The following is a 19,042-nucleotide window of genomic DNA, read 5'->3' on the forward strand; positions in this document are numbered from 1 at the left end:
TAAAAACAAGTATTGTTGATATTGTCTGTAATTGAATTACTTATGTCACATCACATGTTTGTATATGGTGAACTTAAAAATATTTATTAAATACAATTTATAAACTAAATCCCTGTATTATTATTTTTAACTCTGTTAGCAAATTAATCTGCTGTGTTGTATGTCCAAAGCAAATTAACATTGTTGAGGTTTATATCTTGCTGAGACATCCAATCAAAAAATTCTCTATCACAGTTTGTGCTGAAAAATAAAAAAATATTACATTAAAACAAATATTCACTGTAATAATGTTTAGAAATTAAATGTGTTAATCACAGGATACTGTTATTAGTTTTCCATATGCATTTAGGGGTACTACTGCAGAACCCAGCAACCTTAAGATTTTATCCAAAAAGTATTAAACTTTATAATTTAACAAAGAACAAAAAAGTCCCTCAAAATGAGAGAATCAGATATGTTAAAAATACTTCTAATGGGTAATCTATTTTAGAAAAAATTGAAACCATTAATCATTGATTGCATTGATGATATTAACTCTTGGGTCTGAACATAAGTAGTCTATGGCTACAAAACTTTTTTTTATTACAATATTCAAATAATAAATCATCATACCCAGTTTGCAGTTGTTGGTAATGGTTAAAGTGTAAGCATCTTGATCATAATCATTGGTAAGAGTGAGGTCGGCACCTCGGATGAGGAGTTCATTACAAGTGTAGGGGAAGTCTGCTGCCGCTGCATACATGAGAGCTGTGCTACCAGACTGCAAATTAAATAACTTATTAAAACACATAAGGATCTAGAATACTTCTGCCCGTACTCACAATTTTAAATGGCACTGAAGGCATATTGTATATGTGTAATGTTTTAGAAGTAAATATTATAGCTAAATTATATTATCAGTCATTATATATAGTACTACAATTAATATTATTTTATAGTTTTGAAATTTTGCCAACAACTCAAGAGGCAAGTTCAATTTCATACAAAAAAGTGTGGTATGAAACTCAAATAAGAATGAAAGTTACTTACATCATCCTGTATGTCAGCGTCACCACCTTCATTCAGAAGAAATTTGACAACCTCATGGTGCCCCCCAGCTGCAGCCAGGTGAAGTGCTGTTTCCCCCTCTGGACCCCGCATGTTAACATTGGCACCACTCCTATTGAACACATTTACATTATAAATATAACTAATTAATATTTAATTAGGATCTATGAAAAAAAAAATGATAAAATTTTATTATTGATTAGTCTTGATATATTTCGTAAGGATCTATAAATGTTTAATTTAACTTACTACATTTTATTTTTAAACGGAATTTTGCATCAATCTAATAGTAAAAAGAACAAAGAGAGCAAATATAAAAGACGTCAATAATCTTATAAGGCGCATAAAGAAAATCAAGATGTAAGAACAAAGGAAACTAGAACATGACAGTTTTACCAAACAAGGTCCTGACAACTATTTAGCTGGCCGTAGCTTGCGGCCCAATGTAAGGCAGTGAGCCCATGTTCATCAGTAATATCAACATATTGCTCCAGTTTCACGTCTTCACGAGTTATTTCTCCGCGCCCAGCCTTAGCGTGAAAGCTACAATCGGGTTGAGGCAATTCGAGGACTCGCGCCTGCGTATTACCTACAATCGTGACCTTGAACACTTCAAACTTATTCAACAAGAAATTGATATATAATCAATATACTAAACTTCTAAGCTCACTTCATTAGAAGACTGGAAATATAATTACCTCTCTGTAAATTAGTTAGTGCAGTACACTGAGCGGATTTATATGGCGTAAAAGCACTTTTTCGTACACCATTCAAATTAGGTGCCCAACGCTGATAACCTCCACTTCCACTTTTACTGCTATCCTGACTTCCAGAGTCAAACTCATATTTGAAACTTTCAAGATTGTCCTGCTTTTCCTGTTTAATATCAATATTTTTCCCTTCGTGTTTGACAGCAACGCTTTCTTCCATTTTTATTTTCCAAAAGCAAGTATTCAAATACAAAGGCCACAGATAAGATTGATTGACGAAGAGGAGCTCGAAACACAACCCAAATCTTAATTTAGAATAGTTGTGGAATAAAAAAGCTTTTTTTTTATTTCAAGTGAGAATAAGTAGGCTTACATGAATAACAATTTTTGCTGTTTTAAATGCAAGAAATTTCGTGAAACAAGGTAGTAGGTAGTACATCAAACGTAAAGAGGAACGCAACCCTTTGTTTGACGTTGAAACTTGAAAAGTCGTCAGCACTGACACTGAAGAGAATTTATATTTTTTTTAAATAAAACTGAAAAATCAATCCAATTAACTATTTTATAATAATATAACTTTATTACTGATTGAATGTGCTAAACAAGTTTTAATAATCAATAACGAGTGAAAGAATTTCAAATATTAAGCCAACGAAGTAGAATTTTAAAATGTCTTCAACTGGATTTACAGCGCAACAACAACAACAACAACAAAATCTGAAACAAGAATTACAAAATGAATTAACTGCTGCCAGTCAAAGTTTGTGGAAATTGTATGTACTGGTGCAAAATTATTTCATTACATATTAAGTTGTGAATTAATTAAAAGTTGTAAATAATAATTTCTGAAAGTTCAATTTCTTAATAAAATATTTTTGTTGTACTGCAAAAAACATAGACCTGCCTCAACCAATATCTGTCCAAACGGCGTAACAGCAACGACCTAAAAAAAAATTCTTAAAGATACTTATCTATATCCGGAACTTCATAAAGTATGTTTTTTTAGTTGGGATGTATGTAAATATCCTTTGTGTTTTCAGACATGCACAACTTCTACAACTCAAAGAGTTTACTCAACCTGGTGGAGTACTTGAAGCATGCATTACTCAGGTATTTATTATCTATAATGTGTTTCTGAGAATTCTAAAGCCTCCAACTCACCTTTAGTTGACTAAATAATAAGAACATTTATAAAAAACTGAGAATCGTTCAATTCAACAGAAAAGTTATAATGCTGCTTTCAACAGAACAGTCCAACTGGCAGCAGTAAACTAAATATGTCTTCGTTAATAATACCTGGCCATTATAGACATGGGTTTATGAGGTCTTAGGGTATATCCCCTACTGTGTGTTATAGGGAAGACATATCATTCTGTTCATTCACTGAAAATATTGAAATTGAGTCTATATGTTAATATAAACATTTGTATTATTTCGAAAAAAACAAATATACTTGTGGCTCAAACATAATTTTTGATGCAAAGGGAATCCGGGCAGGGCACTGTGCAGAGAATTGTTACTATAAGCTGACAAAAAAATTTAACAATAACTTAAAAGTGGCATAGTTTTAATTTGATATGGGGTCTTCAGGTTTGAATTTGAATTAACTTCAAGTATTTTTTTATTAAATGATATCAAATTGTTCCAGAGTGTAAATACCCTTGAGGTTGTAAAAGCTTTGCCAATACTCAAATAAAAGAAACTAAGAAGACTAACTAAGACATATTGTATAAATCATATAACTATATTGTTTCCAATAAATAACTAAACAATAGTTTTCATGGAAATTTTATTTATAAATCTTTTAAACTACTTAAAAAAATTACACATCACATTATAACATAAACATTATCTGCGACATGTTTAACATGTCTTGATAATTCCATTTTTGAATACAAAAAAAAATAGAAATAGCTTTGAAATATAAATGGACAGATATAGTATAAAATATTAAAAAGTTTGAAAATCAGTTCAATGTAAAATTATATAAAAAAACACATTGCTTTTCTTAATTGTTTTTTTTTAATATTTTGGTTTTTTAATGCATGCCATAAATATAATGAAGGCCTGACCAGATAAAAAAATAGAAACAAATTGAGAACTTCCTCCTCTTTGAAATTGGTTTATAATAATAAAATCATATAAAGTACAAATTACTATTAATGCAGGTTTAATTTAATAATTCTATTATATTGATGTATGTATTTAAGTTTTCAATTACATAAATATTAAAGAAATAAAAAAAAACAATATGTGGTCACTAACTTAAATTCAAATAGACTTTTTTAAAATTTATCTTATTAATAATTTTATCTCAACTGCATACCACAATCATAAAATTATGTATATTGATAAAACTTAGAACATAATTCAACTATATTAAATCTTAAATTATCTACATTTCATAAACAGTTTGCTATCACACTTATACTAGGCCTATTACAACTTATATAAAATAAACCATAATTATTAAAATATATTAAATTATCGATGTTGCGATTTGTGTCACTGTAAATTCGCAAAACATCATAAATATAGAATGTGATTGTTTCGGCAATGTAAACACGAGCCCTATGACTCCAAAAAGTACAGTTAGACATTGTTTAGTTAAACATGTGTTTTAACCCTTTGACCGCCAGTGGATATTAATGGATATCAACGTGGTTATAAAGGGATTGTTTACCCTTAAATACGTATCACCAAAACTGCTTTCTGTATACGTACTTTGTTATTTATTTGTCAAAGTCGCATTTCGGAAGCTTACGCAAAATTTCAATAGTAGATTTCTGGTACTGTATAAATTCAGAGGGCGATAAAAGCGTTAACATATGTTTAAGCTAAATTGTAATTGAACCACAGTTTAAGTTTTTTATGGTAGGTTTTTCATCAAGCCATAAGGTAACAGCTTACAGACTAGATCCATAAAGGATCCGTAAATAAATCAATGTTGAAAGATTGCCGTCTTTTCTTTAAACCTTTGTCTCCGTAGTGCCTTCTCTTCAGCTTCACGGCGTTTCTCTTCCTGTTCTTGAATAATTTCATCATGGAATTTGTTTTTCTTTGATAACTCCTCGATTTTGGCTTCGAAGAAATTCTTTGCTCCATTAACACCTACTTGGTCGACGTTGATCTCTGTTAGTCGTGCCAGCGCTTCTAATCCAGAGTCCATTTCTAGTTCACCTAGTCGCGCTTTTCTATAAACAAAATATTTTTTTAAGTTTAATTCTATCTAGCAGTTCCCTAATTTGATAAAACGAACATGGTAGTTCTAAACTTTCGAACAAGTTATAGATAGGATTATATTTTTTTGTTATAATTAATGGTTTTTCTCACTAAAAAAGGCGTTTGTAAAAAAAAATCTGTTAATAATAAAAATAGACACTCGTTGTAGAGACCGAGGGAGAGCCTGATATAAATAATATAATAGGTTAAGGAAGTGTCGTGTTAGTTAAGATCAATAAATTGCCAAGCGTCACGCAATACTCGCTAAATGGTAGGCAATTAGATGTTTATTTTGTTCTCAAGATCAACTGTTTAAATAACAACAGAAATTATACATTAGTATATTTTCATTAATTGTCGACATCCATCAATCAATTCTTTTGGTTTCACTGTAAATGGTTTCCAAAAGATGTTAGTTAACGTTTAATTACAGACAAATATGAATTGCTTCTATAAAAGTCCAGTAGCCAAACGTTTGTAGGAGGCCTACATTCGACTCTAACATAATATCGCCCATGTGCTTTCATTTAGCATTGAAAAACCTTATTGATACACACGAGGGTAGAATAGTAGACAGTGCAGTACTACAAGTGTTTAAACGTATACCTACTGACTGAACAGTACTGTTCTACCTCACTTTACTGTCCTCGTGTGAAACATAACACTCACTAACCGGTATATAAGTAAGAATTCTCTGAAGCTGATCTTGTTGTCGCCGTCTTCGTCGACTTCGGTGATCATAGCCTTAAGTCCGAGGTGCGTCTGCGGCGCGCCCAGCCGCTCCATCATCCGCTTTACTTCCGTCAGGTCTAGGAAACCGTCGCGCCCTTCGTCGAACCTGGAAATCAAAACGTGTTGCTGTTATGTACTTGTTTTTGTAAAAAACATTGTAATAAAAATGATTGCTCGATAGTCTGTGAAAAGGAAAATGAAACTAGAATGGTTAACAATATAATTTTAGATTGGTTATTCTTGCTTGTCATTTTTATGCTTTTTAAACTATCTTTGATGGTTTATAAGGATAAGTGCTGTGATTAGGTTACATTAAAAAAATATTGTTGTCCCCTAAACATTCCTATACTGGACTGCTTTTATTTAAACTATGATATGTTCTTAGGACATCAGGGACAGTGCTCTCGATTTTTTATATTTTTAAATTAACATGCGTCTATAAAGTAATAATCTGAGCCCAAGTACTATATGTCCGAAAATAAACTTTTAAGAAAAAAAGTTTACGTTTGAAATAAGAACAAAACAAAAGGCGCTTGAGGCTACATGACGTATTTAAGTTAATTAAGACCGGTTACAAGTTAACAACATGTAATGCACATCAACAACCCGTAAAGCCGGTGTTACTTTATTTATACCGATCTATTAATAATAAGTAACTAAACATAATCTAAATACACTGTTATCTTTGTCTTTGTAATCACTTTTATCAGAATTAATCCCTTTTTAACGCTGTCTTTCTATAGACTATTAGGATATGTTATTCATTTACTCATTTATATGTAATAAGTATACTCTACAAAAATTTAAGCTTAGGTTATCTAGGACTAGAAGGAAACCAATAGCAAATTTGTCCTGCGTGACAAATCAAATATTAGTTATATTTTGTATACTGCTTAAATTGTATTATAAGTTTCAACAATAAATCATACTTAGGTCCTGTCCATAATTATCGATTCCGTGTTGTCTTGATGTCTATTTTATAAAAGGTAAATATTATATCTATTAAAAACTTCACAAGACTGATTATGTAATTAACGACATATTTGGCATTAAATATATAATTAATAATTTATTTTATTTTAACTGCTGAAAGTTTAGTTTTAAATAGAAGCCATAAAATTATATAAATGTTTATAATGATCAATTAAATAATATACAGCTCTCACGACCGGTACTGTGTTGAAATCATTTCGACAGTTAGGTTATTATGTTTAGGAAGTGCGTAGAAATTTGGCGGGAAATAGACCTGACTTCAATTAAAAACCTCGTAATATATTAGAACACAGCAAGAAAAAGTCTGTTGCTTTAAACGCAAAAACAATAATTACGGACTTCATATTTATATGCATGAAAAACTATAAATTTTTGAGGGAAAAAGATATTCTTAGCAAAATGATAATCTTGTAAATATTTCTACTAAAACCAAACTAAGTTACCATTTAACTGAGAGCCACAATTACATAAATTACATTTAGCGTACAATAGGTACATTTTTGATGTACAAGCGTAGCACAACCTACATAGAAAGTAAAACAGTACATAACTGTTTACGTATGTGTACAGACTTTGAATACACACCTAAATAAGTCCACGTTAGGTACATAAAGCCAATTTTATATAGGCCTAGTGACGCCTACAGTGAGAAGGACTGTTACGTAAGTTATTTAGTTTCATAAAGAAAGTGTATGTTAAATGCAAATGTTATATGCATTTGAGTGCACTTTCTCGCTATCGCATCTTCTAATGGATATATTATTACTGTGTCCCATCAAGAGGCTCATCATTACATAAAAAATGTAATTACCAACATAATCACTAAGATTTCTAAACATCTAAGTAGCAGTAGTCGAGTTCTTGTAGCTCGTATCCTTGAAGATTCATAACATCTAATTTGCAAGTCAAATGTGTTACTTATTTTTCTAAAACAATATCTGTGTATACTCAATGACTTGTTTTTCTAACTTTTTACGTTGTATTTTCGGTTGAGCAAAGAAAGAATTTGCTTTTAGAATAACATTCAGCAGAAAACATTTCGATTTAAAGTGTTACATTTCGAAAGAAGATGTTAAAAAGACCATTTTTAGGGTTCCGTACCTCATAGGAAAAAAACGAAACCCTTATAGGATCAGGAGTGATGATGTGGTCGAAAGATCTTATAGCTACTGGTACACCACGTGGTCTAAGTTTATTTGATAAGATATGTATAGCATGTTCAAACGTATCCTGTATGAAATATCCACGTCTATCTTTATTACTAGTCGTGTGCATGTCCCCCTCTATCCGTTAACGTTACACTACGGCTTTGATATCTTTGATCGCAGGAAATACAACAAACAATATTATCGCATCCTTTTAGGGCAACTTCACAAGTACAAAACGGTTCTATTGTAATCCAAAGTAAAATTATACTCGGTGCGGTGTCAACATCCTATTCAAGAGGTATACGCGACAAACTGTACGCTATTGAGGTGCATTCACTGGCAAAAACATGTAACACCAGTCACCATGGCAAGTAAGTTAGCAAATTTTATTGTTTCAAGACTGACTGTAAGTCTGACTTCCGACCTGGAAATTGAATAGAACATTGTATTCTGTAATGTTTAGCCAATCGCCTAGAAACCTGGTTTATGGTCTGTTTTAAATTAAAAAATCAGTTACACGCAAGGCAAGTTTAGAATTACGTTAACCGAACGCAGGTTTACAGCTCACGTCAATTGGATTATATTCTCGGATGTGTTATAGGAAAAATTATGCATGTATTAAAGTATGATGCACATTTAAACTCCTTTCTTCTTTTATGTACTTGCTATTCATATTTTATTTATGAAATTATCCTAAAAGGTGAAAGTATTTTCACGTATCGCTCTGTTTAATTTTATTCCAGTAACAAAGTAAATTTTAAAACTTAAAGCCAAGATTTGGTGCAAGACTGATTAATGTATTTATAATTTTAATGGATTTTATTTTAGTATGATAAAATTATTTAATTCAAAAAGGCTTGAAATTGGAAAATATCAAAGTTATTCGACTTTTAAACATATTGTTATTTTATTTCATTCATTTTATTGTGTAGGCGTTATATCGCTGCTAAATCTTATCTCTGAAAGTATTCGCAACCTAATATAGTTGCAGTTATATTAATTTGTCCATCCTCAAGTTCTCATAACTTTTTTTAATTTGACATGTGCCAACTAAATGAAATTTTATACCTTTTTACTAATTTTTAGTTTTCCATGTTTATGGGAGTGTTTGTCTATGCAAAGTTTATCCTACATGTCTACTTGTTTGGAAATCTTCTATCACGATGAAGTAAGATAACTTTAAAAGAATTTATATCCTAGCTAGCAGATCAAGTTACGATCAATAAAATGCGGAAAGGTATAATGTCGATTTCTTTCACAGTGAGAGTTGTTTGCGCTTAACAAAACCTAACCTAACCACTCCTTATATGATCCCAGTTTATGCGATGCGATTTAGTGTACAGATTCCGTCTCCAGACAAGATAAGTCATAAAACTTTTAATATGCCTCGTTCTATATTATTAATGTTCGACCTAAACTAGAATTCACGTCTGTGCGTCTATAAAATGGCAGTAAATTGAGGTCAGTGATAATGAAATGGCAACGCCTCGCCCTACTAACATCGCAGAATAAACTACGTCACCTTTGCTCCTTCGACCATCTGTCATAGACACTAATTGAACTTTTTAAATTAGGTTTTAATTGTAAGAGAAGACAATATCCATGATGCAATACAATTTTGTTTTCTTTATTATTAATGGTAACAAGTACATCTTGTTTATGTAGTTTTCTGATATGATAAGAAAACCGTTGGGAACATTTTATAGCATCCAGATCATATTGTAATAAAAATAGATAAAGAATTAGGCCACACGGACACAGCAACAACAGAAGTGGTACTTGAATCCAAGACTGAGAGACTCTTAAAAGTGCTCAGCTTGTTTTGCAAATCTCTTTTCTGCATAATCATGTCAAGGTGTGCAAAATATTAATGAACAGTTCCAAATACATTTTTTATACAGCAGAGTAATTTTTTTCAAATGTTGGTACATCTGTCCATTATATAGACAGTCTTTAATCCTTATGTTTAAAAACTGCGTGGTTGGTTTGTCCGCCCACTAACTTATACCCGATCACCTTAAATCAGTGGGTTAGTCCTTTTCTAGATTTTAATGTAACAAAAACATATTAGCATCACTTTTTGCAGCCATATACTTTCTGGTAATAAATTACTTAAATGTTTTACAATTTAAAATATCGAAATTGTATTTCATTTAATAATTTACTAATAATAATAATAATAAATCTTTAATTCAGATACATGGTCCATACAAAACAAAAATACAAATTTTAAAGACTAGCACAAAAATAAAACATAAAATTCTTCAGGGCACATGTAGACGTGTCCACATGGCCAGCACTGGACAGTCCAATCCCACTCTATTTTTAAATGAATTTTCATAATGTCATAGGCATTTACAGTAGTTCTGATCTACCGTCGAATATCAAGTGTTGCCACATGTAATAAAATAGAAATTAAACAGTCACACGCAAAAGTAAACCCGATATTTTATACATTACATAACACGGAAATAACATTCTTTAAATATAAAGTGTTAAATTTAACACAATGTCAGATATGATTCATTAGAAATTAATGCAAATAAAAATTACATAAGTTGTTACTAATAAAAAAAATTGTATAATCGTTATTCCTTTAGTTTTACAATATTTAAAATCAAGTCCCTCGATTCATGTTTATTCATAAATTCATAACATTCTAAACCACGCAGTAAAATCTAAATGCTTCTAAATTTAAATAATATCATAATGTCTTCAACAAGTGATGTTTGCTTACTCCTGGGAACAAATATAGTTAGCGTTACCCACCTAGACATTGCAATGTTTGCTATAGATAACATTCAAAGCACACGCCTATCCGATTTCGTAATCCAAAATGATATAACAGTGTCCAAATTCTACTTTTTATTCCGTCCTACCTACATGACTTTCGCTGACTAACTAAATATTCAATTAATTATTCCTATGATATTACATACATTATTTAAGGCGTAGCCGTGTTTTTCGTCGCCGTCTATCGAAGTTATAAACAAATTTTGACCTTCTTTCGCAGGTGAAATTAAAAATGTCATATTGAGCAATGCTAAGTAATTTTTCTCCATCTTACTAATATTATAAATGCGAATGTTTGGATAGATGAATGGATGGATGGATGTTTGTTTGAAGGTATCTCCAGAACGGCTGAACGGATCTCGATGAAATTTGCCATACATATAGAACATAATCTGGAAGAACACATGGGCTATAATTTTTTTTTAATTTTGCGGGGTCGGAGCCGCGGCCGACAGTTAGTTTTTTAAATAACATTCTCGACTGGATGAACAGGATTAGGTTGTCGGACTGTCCCTGTTCTATACTTTGTGCCTTAAATGATAAAAAAAATTATTTACCAATACGAGAACGACATATTAATTGATCTCATTGTGTTCAGTTGAGTCAACTTATTGTTATCTTATTCCCACTAGTTAGGAGGCCGTGGGAAATTACATATTTGTGAAATTGATTTGTCATATTTATATAGACTGTTAATTATTCACTAAAATGTATGACTGATGTTAATTGAACTGTTAACCTTTAACTTTTATTGTAAACTAATTTACCCTTGGATATTAATAGATCATTATCTTTTCACACCACTCAACTGATGAGTTTATAATATATTAAAGTCCATTTATTTATCAAGAGAATATTTACATTCAGTTGTGTAAAAATATAACAAAGGAAGCTCAACTAGTAGACCCGCCGTCTGAACGCCCTATTGTAACTATAGGGTTAGTAAATAATTAAACTGGTAGACATATTGACTAAGAATATTCCTGGTGAGTAATAAAGACGATACTACAAGAAGCCACAATAGCCTAACGGTAGCCAATGGTTGTGGTTGACTACCAAGGACGCGACTCGCGCAGAATGAAGATTTATACGGCCCTTTCTTTTAAGTATAAAGTTGAGGAAAAAAGCTGTTTTAGAAAAAGAATTAAACGGACAAGGGTCTACACTTTAAAATAAAGATTATATTCTTCTTATCATACTAATGTTATGAATGCGAATGTTTAGATGGATGGATGGATCGATGTCTATTTGAAGATATCTCTAGAACGGCTGCATGGATCTTGGTGAAATTTGGCATGGATGTAGAACATAGTCTGGAAGAACACATATGCTACTTTTTAATAATTTGGTCAAACCTAAGTTGTCTTAGTCAAAATATTACTACAATGCTACGATATATGAATAATAGAAATCGTTTATAACATAACTGCACGTGACTGTACTAATAAAGTGGCATTGTCGCAGTTCCGTCATGATCGAGGGGGTCGCCTAAAATAAGAGCGCGGACAACGCGACGCGAACGGAAGGCGAAATAAACACGCCACCCAATGTAACGTACTCAGAATAATTTATGTTTCAACAATTTGCGACTGAGTACCGTGTGACTTACTTCAATCATCAATCAACCCACCATTGATTAAATATCCTTGCATGAATTGGAACACTACAGCCACACCAAAAACTCTATTTCGTAAAGCGCCTACGACTACAAATTAAGATGTAATTTTTTAAAATAATAACAGTACAGGGCCTGAGATTTTGTAGATATTAAAACAACTCTAATGCCGTCTTGCTCTTCGATCATTTTATCATTTTATCATTCTCTTATTTTTTAAACAAGCACCATAAAACATAAAATAAAATGTAGATAATGGCAGAGGATAAAGCCTTTTTTTTCAACTATAAGAACAGAACATAATATGTATACGCACATATGGGACTGTATCAGGTGAGATTGTGGTTTAGTTAACTATTACAGTTAACCACAAAGATGCTGATTTAAGTTTCGATCAAAGAATACTTTTATTAAATGGTATTATTACGGTGGTAAGGTAAGATATTACTAGTGGGATGGTACCCCATCACAATACATTTCCCATAAAGAATTAAAACATACAAATTCCTACATATCATGGTGTTTGTGTTCTACATTCCATGATATTAAATATTTCATTAGTTGCATAGTCCACATCATTACCTTACTTCAAGAAAAGATTGACTTAACTACGATTCATAAACCATAAATCAATTCTCGTTTCGTCTGAAAAAAATTAAAAAGGCATTTATTTTTATATGGATCGGTATAATTTACATAACTGTTAGGTACTTATGTATTCGTATCGCGCAAATATATAATACTAATAAGTTGTTTATTTAAGCCCAATCAGGTCAAATGATATCTCACATTTTTCCCTAAAAACATTCTAACTAGCGGATCGCAATTTACTGGTCGATTTAAATTACAAGGCGATAAAAAACTCGATAACTCTATATTCTAATCGTTATTATAAATAATTAAATTGATAATATCCAGATATAGTAAAATAATATAAATGTATGTGATAATCACTCAAAAGGTGAGCAATATTATTCTTTTTGTAGCATATTTTTTGTAGTATGTTTTTTGCAGTTTACGCTGTTAAATGTATTTCGAATACCAAAAGCACTAGAAGTTTCTAGGTCTTCAGCCGTCTGGTTTTTGGGAACCTATGCATAATTATCGTGCAAACATTGCTCAATCAGAAGAAAGACTATGATTTTCGTAAATTGTAACCCTCTATGATGCAGATATTTCGGTAGTTAAAAGACAAGGGTAGGAATACGTAATCCGCCATTCAGGAACTTATTTACAGTCAATTTAGAAATTCATTGTTCGATTTAATAAATAACGGTTTCCGTTTAAAATAATTTGTCACGATTGTTAATAATTTGTGATAACTGGACATACAATACTCAGGCGTAAAGTAACAAACTTCGTCGAAATTTTGTCACTACAATATAATGGCCGTATTTACGTTATGTCAGCGATAAGATTAGTGTGTGAACGATAACGCCTTTACGAGGTACGCGCTCAAGAATGTACACCTGAATACATAAGTTAAGTAATGAAGGGGATATCTTTTTAATTTCATTCAAATGTTATATAACCTCTTTTCTACAGTGAATGAATGGAATGAAAATTCAAATTTGGAACGCTTTTCCTTTGCTTTTGTCGTCTATTTGAATGAAATATAATTGCGAAGTTATGAATCGTTCAAATAACAGTACATAACTGTATTTACAAATGACAGTTTAGTATATAAGCATATAGCTAAGTTACCTAAATTTGTCTTCCTTATGTGTTGATTCATTAAGAAAACGGAATGATTCAGCGAACCATGTTTGCACGCGTCATATAAAAATATTTTATGCCATTTACGTATAATGGTGAGTAATATGAATCAGAATTAGAATTTTAAATAACCCGGTAAGGAAATCAGAAAAGTTTCGCGGCAGAAAATTTTATACGTTGTAGAGTTCGTTGACTCATATCTCAGTCGAAGGGACATTGATTTTGTCGCGCGATATCTGGACTGAACATTGCACTTCCTGCCAAACAAACACAGCCAATGTCCAACATATTGTTGTACATATAGACTTCTTATCGTAACTTCCTAGAAATGATTCACTAACATATAATATAAAAATTATAATATATAACCTCAAAACAACTTTCAAAACTCGCTTTTCAATGTAACAAGTTTTTTACCTTATAAGTCATCTTTCTATATAATAGGTCAAAGTATACAGTTCCGGGTTTATTATTTTTAAATTGGACAATGTCACACGTATTCATACGGCTATTTAAAATATCTCAAACAACTTTTTACAAGACCGCATTTCGAATATAGTGAAAACTGTAGACCCCATATTCGTCAAGTTAACATGATTCACGATTATTCAGTCGGAAATAAAATATAGAATCTTAAAAGATTTTACCGTTCAGAAATAAAAATTGTAATCAAGATTCAACGACATAAATAACTCAGAAATACAAAAAAAACAAGCAATGGTTCTATAAATAAGTAAATGAGACGAAAACTTTTGAAACATTTTAATTAATTAAACTTTGTATGTCGCCATGTAAAAATAAAGGGCACCCGTTAACTGCGCCCTAAAATAATTATTAGCGAAATAGAAACTCAAATGCAATTAAATATAATTAACGAAGTAATGTAATTAGTCATAAGGGTTAACCCCTTTGTTGACTCATTGTCAAATTCATTTTAACACGAACTATTGTATTTTACCGCGAAAACGTCGATATTATTGACTACATCTGACTATTCAATTACATGTCAAACATATTACCGAGTCATTAGTAATTGGTATAATGATGATTATGTGAATAATATCCGGTAACTTAAGTCATACAACTCTTATTCAGCCTTTTTTATCTTACTTTACTTTATATTATAAATGCGAATGTTTGGATGGAAAGATGAATGTTTGTTTGAAGGTATCTTCAGAACGGATGCATGGATCTCGTTGATACTTAGCATAGATGTAGAATATTGACTGGAAAAATACATAGGCTACTTATTATGTTTTTTTTTAATTCCGCGCAGTCGGAGTCGCGGGCGACAGCTAGTCTTCTATACAAAAAATAATTAAAAAAAATGTTATGTCTCTTATTGTAAAGTTGTTTCTTATTGAGGATAAACTCCAAAACTACTTCAGTTTTTGTTTTGACATTATTGACGAGTTTAATAGTTTAGACGAAAACATTTTTGCCGCTTAATCTGAGTCAGTGAGGGTATTTTGTTGCAATACTTGATAAGAGTCCCACGAACTAGTTAACCACTTTTTCATTCATCTCTTGTAAGTCCTAAGACGGAAACAGTCATCAATACAAATCATTACGCGATAGTTACGCATAGTTATTTATTGAATCGATGTTATTATTATTATAATATAGTATAATACCAGTTAAAGATTTGTAAACAATTTCATTCATTGTTTAGTTGTATTAATATACGTTATAACAAAACTTACTGACTCAAAATCGATATAGATAAAAATTATGCGGGTAGTTAGAAGTTACTTGTTGAGGGATATTTTTTTGTGTTGAAATCATTGTTTATTTCGACTATTATTCTTATTATTTTTTGAGTAAGAAAGGGGTAATATTACAGTAACAAATGGGTGTAATGTTTTCAGACTGATGGGCTTTCTAGGTTATATAGCGAACCACGTGTTTGGAAGAGTAATAATTAAGAAAATACAGTTACGTAAAATAATGACAATAAGCGTGTGAATCCTAAGTAATCTCATAAGATAGGTAAATGAAAGTTTTTAATGAGATAACACTTTTCTCTGATGAACACGACTCCTATTCAGTATTCATTTTGTCTCCCACGTCGGCCACACTTAACAATGATGTCTTATGCACTAATTTCATAATTGGTAATGTTCAATGTAACTTTCACTAATATTAAAAATAAATATTGTATATTTAGTTGTCATTAGATATTAGGGGATAGTATTGTTTATTTTCTTTACATACTAACATTTTCTGTTTAAATTTCATTACGAAATTTGTGATTTCAGTAAATGAATTGTTCAGAATGTCATATAATGAAAAAAGTAATAAACTTTAACAGAACACATACCGTTTATATACAAATACATGTAAAACTTGATGAAAATACTGCTTGGATTTGTTACTGCGTCTAATTTTATCACAAATGTTTGTTATTGAGTTCTTTTGACATACAGAGGGTAGATATGGTCTTATAAGTAAATACCAGTCTCTTATTAATATTTTAAATGTACAAATAGAATAAATAAAGCGATATTTTCTGTCAGGAAAAGCAAAAAAAATAATTTTATATACGACCACTTACTTGTTAAAGGTCTCCTCGTACTGTTTAATTTCCTTCCTGGAGAATTCATGAAACTCGGTAAAAACATTCACATATTTATATTTAGGTTTAACCTCGAGCCCTTCTTCGAGTTTTTCGTTTATCTCCTGTCGCCTCGAGAGAATGCCGCTCAGTTCCTCGGTGGCCGACATTGTTGAAAATTACCCGCCAAAAAAAGGTAGAGAGTGATTTTTTTCGTAATACGAATATGGAAGCGCGCCGGCGAGATGTTCACTATCGTGCGACCTCACTGACACTAGCCGAGCTGCCCGCTGGAGCCGCGGCCGCCTGCCGCCGCAGTCAGTGCCTCGCACTCGCTCCGCGTGCGTTCTCTCGCTAATACGGTCACCACGCTATCTGATATCGATAGACTGTCCAGGACATCCAAAATTACATTCATTCATATTACCCACTAAGTCGTCTGTTACATTACTCCTCCATGAATTGCTACAAGATTAACCCTCACTAGTCTAGTCCCTCGATGAACTAAACCAGTGGATTTATAGTAGATACGATTCATTGAAGTTACAATTTCTGCCTATCTATTACCAATGTAAAGCTCTCGAAATGTTAACACTTCTGTGCCTTGCGAGTTCGTTCGGTGTGCCGCGGAACGTGTTAATAAAATATCCCTCCAATCTAAACAAATGTGGTGTTATTACAATCGAGTCATTGAGTCGCGGGGGAAGGACGAATCGACACCGACGCGGACTCGCCGTACCGCACCGCACGCACACGTCGCGCGGCTCCACGGCTTGTCTAATCTTACCGCAATCGTTGTTTGTATGGTAATAACTCTACACCCAAACACTTACACACCGACCTCACACGGCCTTGAGTTCTACACCGCCTCATTGTATAGAAATCGAATTGAAACACCCTCACTTTCAATAAATCATAACTTAATACGTATTGATTTTGACAAAATCGTTAAATTACTTATTAAGTTATATGTTTTCATTATAAAATGTAAAAAATCAATAAGTTACTATGAGCTTTATCGTAAGCTAATAGTATTTTATACGTGTGATAAATTGGAGTAGGCATTTTTGAAGTTGTGGCTAATCAATTAAGTTGATTTATTACTACGTACATGTTTTCTAAAAACCTTTTGCCAATACTATTACATTTTCACGTAATTACATTGAACAAATATTTAATCTGACGGAAAATTAATAATTTAATTCAAAATACCTATAAAATTATTTATAATTTTGCGTAAATTAATACGTAATGATTGACATTTGACTCATTACTATTAAAACAAATATTATCTATGGTTTGCAAGGTACAGAATATGCTAAAATCAATATCAAGATGGAACTTCCAAGAATTCAAACACAGGTTTAGGAGGAATGACCTGAAGGTAAATTTATTTAGTATATTTTTCAATAATGTTTATAATTTAGATTCAATGAAGTTCTAGGTTAGTTATTTTATTGTTAAATCGATGAATGTAATAATTGAAGTTATTGTTAGTGTAACAATTAAAATTCCTTAACAGTTATTATATAACCTCTTTACTTCTTGTACATATATTTGGACTAGTAACTGGCCGCGACATTGTCTTCGTTTGATTGGAATTAAGAAAAAAACCTGAATTAATGAATCTTATAGTAATATCGGTCCAGTCGTTTCAGAGATTACCCGTAACGAACGCGAATTAGCAGACAGGTGGACAGACAAGAATTATTAAAAATTGGATTTTAGTTGGCAGGAACGCAAATATTATATATCATGTTCGCTAAATATTTTTTTTTCGATATTATACATACAGACACACCAATTTTATTAATTATATAGATTTCAATACGCTATTACCTATCAATATCGTTCACATGAATCACAAGTTCCTTGTTCATTAACGTTGAACATTATTTCATACTGATTTGTTGATACTTAAACGATATTTACTATAGATTATTTACATGTTTGTTTACATTCTTAGATAGATGATAAAACCAATAAACTATGTCTGAAATACAAACAATCGTTTTCCTACAAACAAAATCCTAGCTTAAGTTAATATTAATTTGAATTTTACTTCGAGATACTGTTGTTCCTAACAGTAATATAACCATCAATATTGTTTCAGTATCTTACTGACTAAAAACAAATATATTTATTCCAGAATCCTGCAATGGTTCACTGAGATACTCATTTGTTATATAGCAGACCTTTTTTGTCCACTTTTTTAGGGTTCCGTACCTCGAAAGGAAAAAAAACGGAATCCTTACAGGATCACCGTTCGTCAGTCCACCAGTCCGTCCGTCGGTCTGTCGCAAAAATTTATTTCAACTAAGCACTTCTTAATACTTAATTCTAATTAAATTGATTCTAAAAATAATAATAAGGACTAAAGCACACAGCCTGTAGATGTGAGAGTTGAAGGCCTTGATTTCCACCTTTGACTCCATCTTATAAAATATTTATGTCATTAGATACTTTAACAATCTATTAGCAAGGTTGAATTCTGTTAGCAAAACGTGATCCG

At 31.6% G+C, this 19,042-nt stretch overlaps 2 protein-coding genes and 1 long non-coding RNA gene across 3 annotated transcripts; 1 reads left to right on the forward strand and 2 right to left on the reverse strand.

Annotated features, from left to right (window-relative positions):
• Positions 1-10: 10 nt before the first annotated feature.
• On the reverse strand, positions 11-2,007 carry LOC106126572 (DNA-binding protein RFXANK). The gene is made up of 5 exons (XM_013324292.1): positions 1,746-2,007; positions 1,444-1,636; positions 1,030-1,159; positions 613-760; positions 11-240 (listed from the first exon to the last, which is right to left on the reverse strand). Exons 1-5 carry the CDS (start codon positions 1,975-1,977, stop codon positions 191-193), a joined length of 753 nt encoding a protein of 250 aa, XP_013179746.1. The 5' UTR covers positions 1,978-2,007; the 3' UTR covers positions 11-190.
• Positions 2,008-2,421: 414 nt separating this feature from the next.
• LOC106126640 (uncharacterized) lies at positions 2,422-3,511 on the forward strand. Its single transcript, XR_001228373.1, has 3 exons — positions 2,422-2,530; positions 2,798-2,867; positions 3,406-3,511. It is a non-coding gene; the product is annotated as an uncharacterized LOC106126640 (long non-coding RNA).
• A 65-nt stretch (positions 3,512-3,576) lies between these two features.
• Swip-1 (EF-hand domain-containing protein D2 homolog Swip-1) lies at positions 3,577-16,806 on the reverse strand. Its single transcript, NM_001312238.1, is given in 3 exon segments — positions 3,577-4,951; positions 5,653-5,817; positions 16,531-16,806. Coding segments are annotated over 3 exon segments (588 nt in total). The 5' UTR covers positions 16,701-16,806; the 3' UTR covers positions 3,577-4,698.
• Positions 16,807-19,042: the final 2,236 nt, after the last annotated feature.

Source organism: Papilio xuthus, unplaced genomic scaffold (genome assembly GCF_000836235.2).
Source record: "Papilio xuthus unplaced genomic scaffold, Pxut_1.1 DF824992.1, whole genome shotgun sequence".
In the NCBI taxonomy this organism is placed as follows: Eukaryota; Metazoa; Arthropoda; class Insecta; order Lepidoptera; family Papilionidae; genus Papilio; species Papilio xuthus.